A 14,105-nucleotide genomic window follows, 5' to 3' on the forward strand; every position below is an offset into this window, starting at 1 on the left:
CAGTGAATCCATCCTCTTGAGTATTTGGGCAAAATCCAGCACCACAACAAGCCATCATTTTGGCAAAAACGCAAAAAAACCCCAGCTAATTTCTTGCCTATACAAGAGGTAAATAGACTCTGCTCTACAGCTGAAGTTGTATGCATAATATGCCACTTCCAGGTTCTTCTTCAACCCCACACAGTCTACAGATTTTTCATGGCGCGAGATGAAAAACATCTATATGCGTCAACATTCTGACGTGCTGTGAACAAACGGATGATTCTCCTCCGGCCGATTTTTCAGAAGAAAACCATACTAATTTTAATGTTTTTTGTGTCAGTGACACTTTACAGTGTTTATCACTATACTATAAGAAAGACACTGGCAGAAATTCCAAGGCGAAAACCCCTGCTGTCAGCAAATAATACAAAGGCTCATCTCACGTTTGCCAAACAAAATCCTCAAGACTTTTGGAGAAACATTCTGTGGACTGTAACTTTTTCATAGGTGCGGACCCGATACATCTGGCATAAAATTGCCATGGCATTTCCTAAAAAGAAAATTATGCCAGCAGTGTAGCATGGTGGTGACAGTGTGATGGTCTAGGTCATTTTTTCCCCCCCACCACAAAACATGATTTTGACATACACAGCTTTTTGTAACTCCCACCATGAAAATCCTCTCGAGGGATTTGTTTCCGAGAAGCAGGAGGTGACGTAAAGGACCGCGGCGCCCCCAAGTGGACTCGTTTGTTTCCATTAGTTTTACCTCCGGGAAGGTAACTCGTTGTTCCTTCGTTTTAGCCAAAATGCCGGCTCATTGAATTGCTGGACATTTCTTGAACACTCAAGAGAATGGATTTTGCCTTCATAAGTTTGCAAGAGACCCGGTTCGTTGTAAAAAAGGATTCCACAGGTGCAGAGGACGAGCGCTTCGTGGGTTCCAAATCACAGGTAGGCAGTAATGCGCCCCAGCTCGATGGTGTTCAACAAGTCCTGCGGTGGGTTTGAACATCCCCCTAAAAGCAGCACAGTTGTGTGGTGTTCTCCTTTTCGAAGAAAGCTTCCGTGTCAGAAGGGGGGGTGTTTTTCTTCCATAGTTCAGGTTCAACTCTATCCTCAAAAAAGCCCAGCAAAGGATGTACTTCTTGCAGCTTCTGAGGAAGAATGCCCTGTCGCAAGTGCTGCTGAGACAGTTCTACACAGCAGTCATCCAATCAGTACTATTCTGTAGACTACCACACAACTCGTCACTTTAAACTGCTCCCTTTCCAGAATTGTCTTTGCACTGGTCTATTACGGTGAACTGTGAACGGGTAAGGGCACTCTGTATAAGCTTAACATATTCTAGGACGTTGACACACACTTAATTGTTCTAAATGAAGAAGACTGCATCTTGCACATCTGTAACTGAATGTCTCTTGCTATTTGTTCTCATTAGTTTGTTCTAAATGTCATACCAGGGTGGCACCGACTACCGGAGACAAATTCCCTGTGTTGTTAACACTTGGACAATAAAGCTGATTATAATTAACTGTTCTTTGTTTTAATTAGAGACATTAATTCAATAATAATCAGATATACTGTTAATAGTATTTTGTGACAAAAATAAATTTCATTCCAGATTTTTTTTTTTTTTTTTTAACAACAATCGATGACGTTGACACGGAACTTCTGACTGGGACATATTTTCGCCTTGCGCCGCAGAGAAGAGAGATTTCACCTTAAAGCCAAGCATGATACAGCATTAATGATTGTCATGCATTGGAAGTAGAAGTACACCATACAGTAGATCCTTCTGTTTGTGTTTACCAAGTCGATTCACAAACTGAAAATAATACTTAACTAGAGGCAACTTTTTTCTGAAAATTTTGTATGCAACACTAATTGTTCGTAAACAGTTGTTTGTAACCTAAGTTACCACTGTATAGTACATGAATTTGTAAGAAAATAGTGTACATGTATGTATGCGTCGTAACATATTTCCATTTTATTTTGGTGACAAAACTCTTTAGTCCAAAACCAAAATGATAAATTTGGACAATTTTCAGCCAAAACATTTCAGTGGTCGAAATTTCAGTTTGTCTCTAATTTCCAGGTTAATGAGGGCTGAAAAAGATTGACAAACTTTTACCTTGAAAAATCGCCATAGTCCTCCACCAACATTGTTGTCTGCAAGTACTCTGGGATCTTCCTGCTCCTCAGGGAATGTGATCGGCGATCTGGCATCGAAACCCCCAGTCATGGAAGGCTGCTGAACCATAGGGTTAGACACTACAGGAGATGGAGAAAGCCATGACACCAATCATTTTTATCAACAGAATTAAATATTGAGTCTTCAATGGGTGAATGGTTTTGTTTCTTAATATATATTAACTGATATTTTACTTCAGTGGACTTTAAGAGACCACCAAATCACCATGGGCAAGCACTCCCTGAAGAACATGGTTGCAGGTTGATTAATGTATATTCCAGTAATTTTTTTCTTAGTGACATCTAGGAACGATGATTTGGACACAAGTGTTAAACTTACAATTAAGAAAGACGAAGTATGTTGCATCAATGTTACCTGAAATAGAGGATGGGCTAAAAAAAGTTGGCATCAGTGGAGTCTGTGGCGTTCGGCCAGCATGACCCCGTGTTATGTCATATCCTGCACTCATTGAAAAATTGGAAATAGGAGGCCCAACAGGAGGTGCATCAGAAGAAAGAGGTAGCCCAGGAGTAGAGGCCAGAGGCGACCTGGAGACGGAGGTATTGCTGCTGAAGCGGGCGCCAAGTGAAGACGGAGGAGTACAGATGGAATATGGATTCATGGGACTGCTAAAAGCAGGATTGGAAGGAGCACTGACTGAGGGGGAACCAATGGATACTGAACTAGTGCCTTCAACGATAAGGTGGCTTGATGGACCTGAAACAAATTTTAATACATAATTTTATGTCTTAAAAATCTGCCCATGCATTTTACAATATTTATATTTGGCCCAAGAATTCCACAAATTATTATGGCCATCAAGGTCTCACAGACAGACCTTATTCAACTTATACAACAATCAACATATTACAACTGTAGACTTGTTTTAATACATTATTGTACCGCAGTCCATCCCGTTTTTTCTTTTTTTGGTTTGCTTTTTTTGTTTGTAATTGTCGAGATTATTTACAAAACGAAAGCAAATGAATAAACAGTTTTATTAAAATAATACCACAAAAGCAAAAATGTTTTCATGTTTTTATTGAAAAAAATTTAAACATTCACAGGACAGGGAGGAAGTGGAAGTGAACCTTTGGATTTAATAACTGATTGACCAGCCTTTGGCAGAAATAACCTCAACCAAATTTTTGCTGTTAGTTGTAATCAAATGTACACACCCACTAACATTAATGTTGAACTATTCTTCTTTAGAAAACTAAAACCTGTTCAAGCAAGATTCCCAGGATGTCTAGTATAAATTAAAAAAATAAATAAAGTATATATATATATATATATATATATATATATATATATACACACACACACACACACACACACACACACCACACACACACACAAACAGTGAAGAAATTAGTATTTGAACACCCTGCTATATTGCAAATTCATGGAGGGGTCTGAAATATTCATTGTTGGTGCATGTCCCATTAGGGGTCGCCACAGCGTGTCATCTTTTTCATTTTAAGCCTATCTCGTGCATCCTCCTCTTGAACACCCACTGTCCTCATGTCCTCCCTCATAAAATCCATCAACCTTTCTTTTGGTCTTTCTCTCGCTCTTTTGCCTGGCAGCTCCACCCTCAGCACACTTCTACCAACATACTAACTAATTCGCCGCTGAACATGTCCAAACCATCTAGGTCTTCTCTCTCTCACCTTGTCTCGAAAACAACCAACTTTGGCTGTCCCTCTAATGAGCTCATTTCTAATCCTATCCAACCTGTTCACACCAAGCGAGAACCTCAACATCTTCATTTCTGCTACCTCAAGTTCTGCTTCCTTTTGTTTCTTCAAGGCCACCGTCTCTAATAAATACATCATGGCGGGCCTCACCACTGTTTTATAAATTTTGCCCATCATCCTGGCGCACCTTCCGCCAACTGTTCCACCCCGCTTGTACCAGTTTCTTCACTTCCTTACCACACTACACATTGCTCTATATTGTTGACCTCAAGTATTTGAAGTCGTCCACCTTCGCTATCTCTTCTCCCTGGAGCTTCACTCTTCCTCCTCCACCCCTCTAATTCACACACACATATATTCTGTTTTACTATGGCTAATCTTCATTCCTCTCCTTTCCAGTGCGTACCTCCATCTTTCTAACTGTTCCTCCGCCTGTTCCCTGCTTTCACTGCAGATCACAATATCAGCTGCGAACATGATGGTCCAAGGGGAATCCAGTCTAACCTCGTCTGTCAGCCTATCCATGACTACCGCAAACAGGAATGGGCTCAGCGCGGAACCCTGATGCAGTCCCACCTCTACCTTAAATTCTTCTGACACACCAACGGCACATCTCACCGCTCTTCTGCTACCCTCATACATGTCCTGTACTATTCTAACATATTTCCCCGCCACACCAGACTTGCGCATGCAGTACCATAGTTCCTCGCTTGCTACTCTCTCATAGGCTTTCTCTAGGTCTACAAGGATACAATGTAGCTCCTTCTGACCTTCTCTGTACTTTTCCATGAGCATCCTCAAGGTAAATAGTGCGTCTGTGGTACTCTTTCTGGGCATGAAACCATATTGTTGCTTGTGTGGCTCAGCATCGTTATTCCTCTGTTGATTCCACAGTTCTGAACATCGCCTTTCTTCTTAAAAATGGGGACTAGCACACTTTTCCTCCATTCTTCTGGCATCTTCTCTCCCGCTAGTATTCTCTTGAATAAGTTGATCAAAAACTCCACAGCCACCTCAGCAAATTGTTTCCATACCTCCAATGGTATGTCATTGGGACCAACTGTCTTTCAATTTTTCCATTCTGTTCAATGCCTTTCTAACTTCTCCCTTACTAATCAAAGCCACTTCCGGTGATTCACGTTTGCCTCTTCGATTCTACTTTCTCTCCCGTTTTCTTCATTCATTAAATTCTCAAAGGACTCTTTCCATCTACTCACGACACTACTGGCACCAGTCAACATATTTCCATCGCTATCCTTAATCACCTTTACTTGCTGCACATCCTTCTCATGTCTATCCCTCTGTTTGGCCAACCTGTAGAGCTCCTTTTCTCCTTCTTTCGTATCCAACCTGGAGTACGTCGTCATATGCATCTTGTTGTTTCCTCCCCAAACAATCAGTCAGACTCAAACTTATAACACGGCCAAGACCAAAGAGCTGTCCAAAGACACCAGAGACAAAAATTTAAAAACTCCACACGGGAGGCTACGGAGAAATTGCCAAGGAGCTTGGTGAAAAAAGGTCCACTGTTGGACCAATGATTAGAAAATGGAAGAAGCTAAACATGAAGGCTAATCTCAATCGGAGTGGAGCGCCATGCAAGATATCACCTCGTGGGGTCTCAATGATCCTTAGAAAGGTGAGGAATTAGCCCCTGACTATGTGACAGAACTTGGTCAATGACCCGAAAAGAGTTGGTACCACCCTTTCCAAGGTGACTGTTGTTAATACAATAACACGTCATGGTTTGAAATCATGCATGGCACGGAATGTTCCCCTACTTAAACTAGCGCGTCAAGGCCCATCTTAAGTTTGCCAATGACAATTTGGATGATACAAAGGAGTCATGGGAGAAAGTTTTGTGGTCAGATGAGAACAAAATGGAACTTTTTGGTCATAATTCCATTAACCATGTTTGGATGAAGACGAACAATGAGTTCCATCCCCAGAAGACCATCCCTACTGTGAAGCATGGGGGTGGTAGTGTCATGCGTTTGGGGTGTTTTTCTGAGACAGGACAACTGCACTGTATTAAGGAGAGGATGACTGCGGACAATTATTGTGAGATTTTGGGGAACAACCTCTTTCCCTCAGTCAAAGCATTAAAGATGGGTCTTGGCTGGGTCTTTCAACATGACAATGACCCGAAGCACACAGCCAGGAAAACCAAGGAGTGGCGCCAAAAGAAGCATATCAAGGCTCTGGCGTGGCCGAGGCAGTCCCCAGACCTAAATCCAATGGAAAATCTTTGGAGAGAGCTGAAACTCCGTGTTTCTCAGCGACAGGCCAGAAACCTGTCTGATCTAGAGAAGATCGGTGTGAAGGAGTGAGCCAAAATCCCTCCTGCACTGTGTGCAAACCTAGTGAACTACACGAAACATTTGACCTTTGTAATTGCAAACAAAGGCTACTGTACCAAATATTAACATTGGTTTTCTCAGGTGATCAAATACTAATTTGCAGCTGTTTCACACATAAATCGTTAAAAAAAAAAAAAATCATACATTATGATTTCTGGATTTTTCTTTATAAATTATCTCTCTCACAGTGGAAATGCACCTACGATGAAAATTTCAGAAGCCTCCATGATTTCTAAGTGGGAGAACTTGCAATATAGCAGGGTTTTCAAACACTTATTTTTTTCACATGTATATATTTTTTCTGTATCCTTTTGCTGTGTAATTCAGTGAGTGACAGGTGTCCAGCCAATCATACAATACAATGCAATTGCGCGACGCAGCCAATCATGGCATTGACAGTACTTGCGCATGTACTCTGCTTGTAAACACTCCATAACATGCGGCGGAGGTACTTAACACGAATCCTAACCCTTTATCATGGCGAAACAGGCGGGCAGTGAATGTAATATGTCGATTCCCCAAACCAAAGTAAAAAAGAAGTGGAGTTCTTTTAAGATGGAATGGCTGTCATAGTATGTGCAAATAGAAGAACAAGCGGTGAAACTGGGTCAAATCTTTTCTTTTTCAAGTGAAAAAGGTCTACCCTGCAAAACATGCAGGGAAGCTAAAGTTGTGAGCGAGTTTTCCAATGAAAAAATATGGACTAAATGGAAGCAAGACTACCTCAAACAACACCTTCAGCAGAAAAGTAATTTGAATGCTGTTGGAATCATACTTCCTCTTTTCCTTTCGATTTTTCCCGTCAGGGGTCGCCACAGCGTGTCATCTTTTTCCATCGTAGCCTATCTCCTGTATCTTCCCTTCTAACCCCAACTGCCATCAATTCTTCCCTCACAACATCCATCAACCTTCTCTTTGGTCTTCCTCTCGCTCTTTCACCTGGCAGCTCCATCTTCAACACCCTTCTGCCAATATACTCACTCTCTTGCCTCTGAACATGTTGAAAACATCGAAGTCTGCTCTCTCGAACCTTGTCTCCAAAACATCCAACTTTAGCTGTCCTATTTCTAATCCTATCCAACCTGCTCACTCCGAGCGAGAACCTCAACATCTTCATTTCTGCGACCTCAAGTTCTGCTTCCTGTTGTTTCTTCAGTGCCACCGTCTCTAATCCGTACATCATGGCCGCCCTCACCACTGTTTTATAAACTTTGCCCTTCATCCGAGCAGAGACTCTTCTTTCACATAACACACCAGACACCTTCCACCAGCTGTTCCAACCTGCTTGGACCAGTTTCCTTACTTACTTACTGACTTCCTTACCACACTCACCATTGCTCTGGACTGTAACCGAAAATATTTGAAGTCGTCCACTCGTGCTATCTGTTCTCCCTGTAGCCTCACTCTTCCCCTTCCACCCCTCTCATTCACGCACATATATTGTGTTTTACTTTGGCTAATCTTCACACTTGCCTCTTCTACTCTTCCTTCTCTCTCATTTTCTTCATTCATCATCCTTGAAGTATTCTCTCCATCTTTTTCACACACTACTGGCACCAGTCAACACATTTCCATCTCTATTTTTAATCACCCTTACTTGCTGCACATCCTTCCCATCTCTATCCCTCTGTCTGGCCAACCTGTAGAGATCCTTTTCTCCTTCTTTCGTGTCCAACCTGGTGTACATGTCTTCATATGCCTCTTGTTTAGCCTTTGCCACCTCTACCTTTGCCCTACGTCGCATCTCGATGTACTCCTTTTGCCTCTCCTCAGTCCTCTCAGTATCCCACTTCTTCTTCGCTAATCTCTTTCCTTGTATGACTCCCTGTATTTTGGGGTTCCACCACCAAGTCTCCTTCTCCCCTTTCCTACCAGAAGACACACCAAGTACTCTCCTGCCTGTCTCTCTGATGACCTTGGCTGTCGTAGCCCAGTCTTCCGGGAGCTTCTGCTGTCCATCAAGAGCCTCTCACACCTCTTTCTGAAAGGCCACACAACATTCTTCCTTTCTCAACTTCCACCACATGGTTCTCTGCTCTACCTTTGCCTTCTTAATCTTCCTCCCCACCTCCAGAGTCATCATACACACCACCATTCTATGCTGTCGAGCTACACTCTCCCCTACCACTACTTTACAGTCAGTAACCTCCTTCAGATTATATCAACTGCACAAAATATAATCCACCTGCGTGCTTCTACCTCCGCTCTTGTGGGTAACGATATGTTCGTCCCTCTTCTGGAAATAAGTGTTCATTACAGCCATCTTCATCCTTTTTGCAAAGTCCACCACCATCTGTCCCTCAAAGTTCCTTTCTTGGATGCTGTACTTACCCATCACTTCTTCATTACCCAGGTTTCCTTTACCAACATGTCCATTAAAATCTGCACCAATCATAATTCTCTCTCTGTCTGGGATGCTCAGAACTACTTCATCTAGTTCCTTCCAGAATTTCTCTTTCAACTCTCAGTCACATCCTACCTGTGTGGCATAGCCGCTTACGACATTATACATAACACCCTCAAACTCAAATTTTAGTCTTATCACTCGATATGATACTCTTTTCACCTCCAAGACATTCTTTGCCACCTCTTCCTTTAAAACAGGGGTCGGGAACCTTTTCGACTGAGAGAGCCATAAATTCCAAATATTTTAAAACGTAATTTCAAAAGAGCCATGCAATATTTAAAAAACTAAATACATGTGTATTTGCGCATTTATGTAGACCTAACAATTTTAGAGTACAATAAAGTCTCTGAATTCTTTTAGATAATATTATGATGTTGCTAACCAATCATGACAAAAGCAATTCTTACCATTAATGCGACTTCAGGTGCTTCCTGGTTTTGCTAATGCTTTGATCATCTGTTTTATACATTGTCAGATTAAGCTTCACACAGGTGCTGAGATTTCCATCTGTTAATCGTGAACGTAATTCAATTTCATTTTCCATCATGGGGGTAGGATGATGAACAGTTCTAGCCGACAAAAGCATGTCTTTTATTTGTTTGATTATCTTGTCTTTATGCGAAGTTGGCAAAATGTTGATTGGCAACGTTGAGCTTTGGCATACTCCCCATCTGTGAAATTTAAAAACACAGCAGAACCCTCCATCTCCACAAAGGCTGTCCAGTCTTGTTGAAAACTTTGGGACTCCTCTTATTTTTTTCTTTGAGCAACCTTTGTCAAAAGCGTTTCCATAATTAGTTGTTCTGACATGATCAACATTAGACCCTTGCGCACCTCTGGACATCGACTACCACGCAAAAACTACGGCAACCCACTAGCCCAAACTGTCTTTACGTCATTTGCGTTGCCTCCCACACCGAACGACGGAAACCCCACTAGGACAAACCTCTGTACAACAGAAATCACATGTGCAGTATGACATTATGAGGGCTCTGCGAGCCATAGGTTCCCGAGCCCTGCTTTAAAATAACAGCTACTCCATGGTAGAATAATTTAAACCCTGCTCTTAAACTTCTAGCCTTACTACCTTTCCATCTGCCCTCTTGAATGTACAATATATCAACCTTTTTCCGAATCATCATGTCAACCAACTTCTGAGCTTTTCCTGTCATAGTCCCAACATTCAAAGTCCCTACACTCAGTTGTAGGCTCTCTGCATTCCTCTTTTTCTTCTTAAGACAAATCAGGTTTCCTCCTCTTCTTTGTCTTCAACTCACAGTAGTTGAATTTCCACCGACGCCCTGCAGGTTAGCAGTGCCGGGGGCAGGCGTTGTTAACCCGGGTCACGACCGATCCGGTATGGGATTCTTTAAGACTCAAAATGGGAAAAGGAATTGGTACATTGCGGGACAGCGCAAACAACCGGGAGAAAAAGAACGGGCTGTCACACAATAAACTAAAATAAAATAAAATCTGACCCTGAGCAAGTTAAAGTTCTCATTGACAATATTTTACTTGCCATTAAATGAATGTAACAATGCTGTCAGTTCAACAAATAACAAGCACATGGCAAAGTATGAGAGTATACCAGATAGCTGGCTAAGCAAAAAATATGCCTTTGAATTGTCAATTCAATGAGATAGTGCAGAATGAGACTATGTGTAAGTTTAAAAATGCACCCTGGGATACCCTAATTTTCGAAGAGAGCACAGACATAACAGTACACAAAATGCTAATCATATATATATCAAATTCAGGGAGGAGTATGATGTCAGCTATAAAACTGTGTAAATTGGGCAAATGAGTAATATTAAAAGTAAATTCATGGAAATTGCTATTGTAATTTGAGTCTTTTAATAAGCCATGAAACTTTCTATGATCCCAGGTGTGATACTGATGTGTGGCTAGAGTGAGAACTTCTGATGTTGCTCACAGTGGTCCTCAGTGTGCTCAGGGAGGTTGTCTGTATGTAACAGAAGCTATTTTAAGAGCTTTAGTAATTATTTGTTGAAAATCAGCTCGCACTGACTTCACAATAGCTTTGAAAAAGTCAGATTGTATTGCGTCAAGACAGCTCGTTGATGGTTTCAGCTGCTGAACAATTCTCTTTTTTAGTTAGTTTAGTTTTTTGGTAAACTATCAAATCCTGACAAGTTAGTTTTCCGTGGGTGGGTTCAGATGGAAAATCATTGACATTTTGCTGATTTGTGCTGACATTTTACCTGATGGATTTTTTTTTTTTTCCCCACGAGAATACCAGGCAAACTCATTGCATTTGTCAGCTGTTACGAGTTCGGAGCGATCTGATTCAGGGGGGTTGTGAGCTTGTTAATCACAGCAAACAGAGTGTGAGTATTGTTGAGATTCTTCCTGATGATTTCAGAAAAAATGTGCTGTCCAGCCCTAACTAACTCTTGGCTAAAATTACAAAGGCACTGTGTCTGTAGTGGGAGTAGTCATTTTAGAGTTTAGTTTTTCCCCACTTGCGTTCTGCTTTCCTACACTTTGATTTAGAACTCTTGACCATCATTGTGCTTCTTCACGGTGTTCTAGTTCACCTCAGGATGGCCTTAGTTTTAACAGGGGTGACAGCATTCATGGCATTTGAGATAGATTTATAGAGATAAAAGTTGTCTGAACTTTTGGAAGAATCTCTAATTCAGAAAATACACAAAAATGGTCAGAAATAGCCATATCCTTAATGTCAATTGATGGAATTTCAACATCTTTAGAGATGACCAGGTCTAAGATGTGACCTTGAGTGTGAGTTAGACTGAAAATATTGAGAGGTCAAATGTGTCACATAGGGCAGAGAGTTCTTTAGATGTTTTTTTGTTATTGTCAACATGAACGTTAAAGTCCGCAGTAATGACAAAATATTTGTACTCGGTACAAATAAGAGGGGTTCATTTTGCTATTTCAGTACTCATGGAAGCTGATGAGTCATGGAATAAAATGTGCGATTTTCGGAAAAACTTATATAATGCAATAAATTTCCCAACAAATGCTAAATTCTGTATCTGTCTTTAGAAATACCTCTAAATCCCAATTTTCTGCCAAAAAACAACGTGTCAAAAGCAAATATAAATGGTGCTGTTGCATCAAATTAGCGTAAACAATATACTGAGCACATGAATTATGTTCAAGACATTCAAATAAGGTGAAACATATCCATTACAACTTTAAGGTTCAGTGAAAAAAACAAACCCAATATTAACAAAACAATGACATCCTCCCCGAGTTTTTCCATTGTCATTTGTGTTTGAAAAGTTGTGCAAGTTCAAGATATCTGCATGGTTTTGCTCATTAAACATCCATCCATCCATTTTCCGAGCTGCTTATTGTCACGAGGGTCGCGGTAGTGCCGAAGCCTATACCAGCTGTCATCGGGCAGGAGGTGGGGTACACCCCGAGCTGGTTGACTGGCAATCGCAGGGCACATGGGGACAGAAAAAAGTCGCACTCGCAATCACATCAAGGGACAATTTAGTCTCCAATTAATGCATGTTTTTGGGATGTGGGAGGAAACTGGAGTGCCCGGGAAAAAAAAAAAAAAAACCCATGCAGACACGGAGAGAACATGCAAACTCCAAACAGGTGGGTGAACCCCGGTCCTCAGAATTATGAGGCCAGAAACGTGTATTTCTAAATAAATATTTTAGAAACATAAAAGCAAATGGAAGGAAAGGAACTGATTTTATAAAGTGTACTTATGTTGGAGATGAGACAATATTAGTGTAAAACAAAAAAAAAAACAAAAAAAGTCACACCATTCCAGTCCCTCTGTTGCTCTCAATATCATTTTCATCTCAAGTTACCACTGAAATTGTGCTGTTCTCCTCAAATACAGTGCTTTGTGAAAGTATTTGGCCCCCTTGAACTTTTAAACCTTTCGCCAAATTTCAGGCTTCAAGCATAAAGATATAAATGCAGCCCTATGGGGGCACAAACCAGTGCAATCTGTAGGCCGGTCCCAAGCCCGGATAAATGCAGAGGGTTGCGTCAGGAAGGGCATCCGGCGTAAAAACTGTGCCAAACAAATATGAGCGTTCATCTAAAGAATCCCATACCAGATCGGTCGTGGCCCGGGTTAACAACGCCCGCCCCCGGCACTGCTAACCTGCAGGGCGTCGGTGGAAATTCAGCTTCTGTGGGTCGAAGACAAAGAAGAGGAGGAAACCGGATCCAGCGTCAGAAGAAAAAAAGGAATGCACAGAGCCTACAACTGAGTGTAGGGACTTTGAATGTTGGGACTATGAGAGGAAAAGCTCAGGAGTTGGTTGACATGATGATTAGGAGAAAGGTTGATATTCTGTGCATCCAAGAGAGCAGGTGGAAAGGTAGTAAGGCTAGAAGTTTGGGAGCAGGGTTTAAATTATTCTACCACGGAGTAGATGGGAAGAGAAATGGAGTAGGGGTTATTTTAAAGGAAGAGCTGGCTAAGAATGTCTTGGAGGTGAAAAGAGTATCAGATCGAGTGATGAGACTAAAATTTGAAATTGAGGGTGTTATGTATAATGTGGTTAGCGGCTATGCACCACAGGTAGGATGTGACCTAGAGTTGAAAGAGAAATTCTGGAAGGAACTAGATGAAGTAGTTCTGAGCATCCCAGACAGCGAGAGAGTTGTGATTGGTGCAGATTGTAATGGACATATTGGTAAAGGAAACAGGGGCGATGAAGAAGTGATGGGTAAGTACGGCATCCAGGAAAGGAACTTTGAAGGGCAGATGGTGGTGGACTTTGCAAAAAGGATGGAGATGGCTGTAGTGAACACTTATTTCCAAAAGAGGGAGGAACATATAGTGACCTACAAGAGCGGCGGTAGAACCACGCAGGTAGATTATATTTTGTGCAGACGATGTAATCTGAAGGAGGTTACTGACTGTAAAGTAGTGGTAGGGGAGAGTGTAGCTCGACAGCATAGGATGGTAGTATGTAGGATGATTCTGGTGGTGGGTAGGAAGATTAAGAAGACAAAGGTAGAGCAGAGAACCATGTGGTGGAAGCTGAGAAAGGAAGAATGTTGTGCGGCCTTCCGGAAAGAGGTGAGACGGGCTCTCGATGGACAACCGAAGCTCCCGGAAGACTGGACGACGACAGCCAAGGTGATCAGAGAGACAGGCAGGAGAGTACTTGGTGTGTCATCTGGTAGGAAAGGGGAGAAGGAGACTTGGTGGTGGAACCCCATAATACAGGGAGTCATACAAGGAAAGAGATTAGCGAAGAAGAAGTGGGATACTGAGAGGACTGAGGAGAGGCGAAAGGAGTACATCGAGATGCGACGTAGGGCAAAGGTAGAGGTGGCAAAGGCTAAACAAGAGGCATATGAAGACATGTACACCAGGTTGGACACGAAAGAAGGAGAAAAGGATCTCTACAGGTTGGCCAGACAGAGGGATAGAGATGGGAAGGATGTGCAGAAGGTTAGGGTGATTAAGGATAGAGATGGAAATGTGTTGAC

At 41.8% G+C, this 14,105-nt stretch overlaps 1 protein-coding gene across 9 annotated transcripts in view; it reads right to left on the minus strand.

The window, feature by feature from the left end:
* The window catches only part of prrc1 (proline-rich coiled-coil 1), a 64,389-nt gene that overhangs the window by 29,065 nt on the left and 21,219 nt on the right, over positions 1–14,105 (minus strand). For all 9 annotated transcript variants that reach the window (XM_061800760.1, XM_061800765.1, XM_061800759.1 and 6 more), the window contains 2 exons: positions 2,551–2,892; positions 2,116–2,255 (listed from right to left, as the gene is read on the minus strand). In XM_061800760.1, coding sequence (XP_061656744.1) covers positions 2,116–2,255; positions 2,551–2,892 — 482 coding nt within the window. The remainder of the gene's footprint in view (positions 1–2,115; positions 2,256–2,550; positions 2,893–14,105) is intronic.

This window comes from Syngnathoides biaculeatus, chromosome 17 (genome assembly GCF_019802595.1).
Source record: "Syngnathoides biaculeatus isolate LvHL_M chromosome 17, ASM1980259v1, whole genome shotgun sequence".
Lineage (NCBI taxonomy): Eukaryota > Metazoa > Chordata > Actinopteri > Syngnathiformes > Syngnathidae > Syngnathoides > Syngnathoides biaculeatus.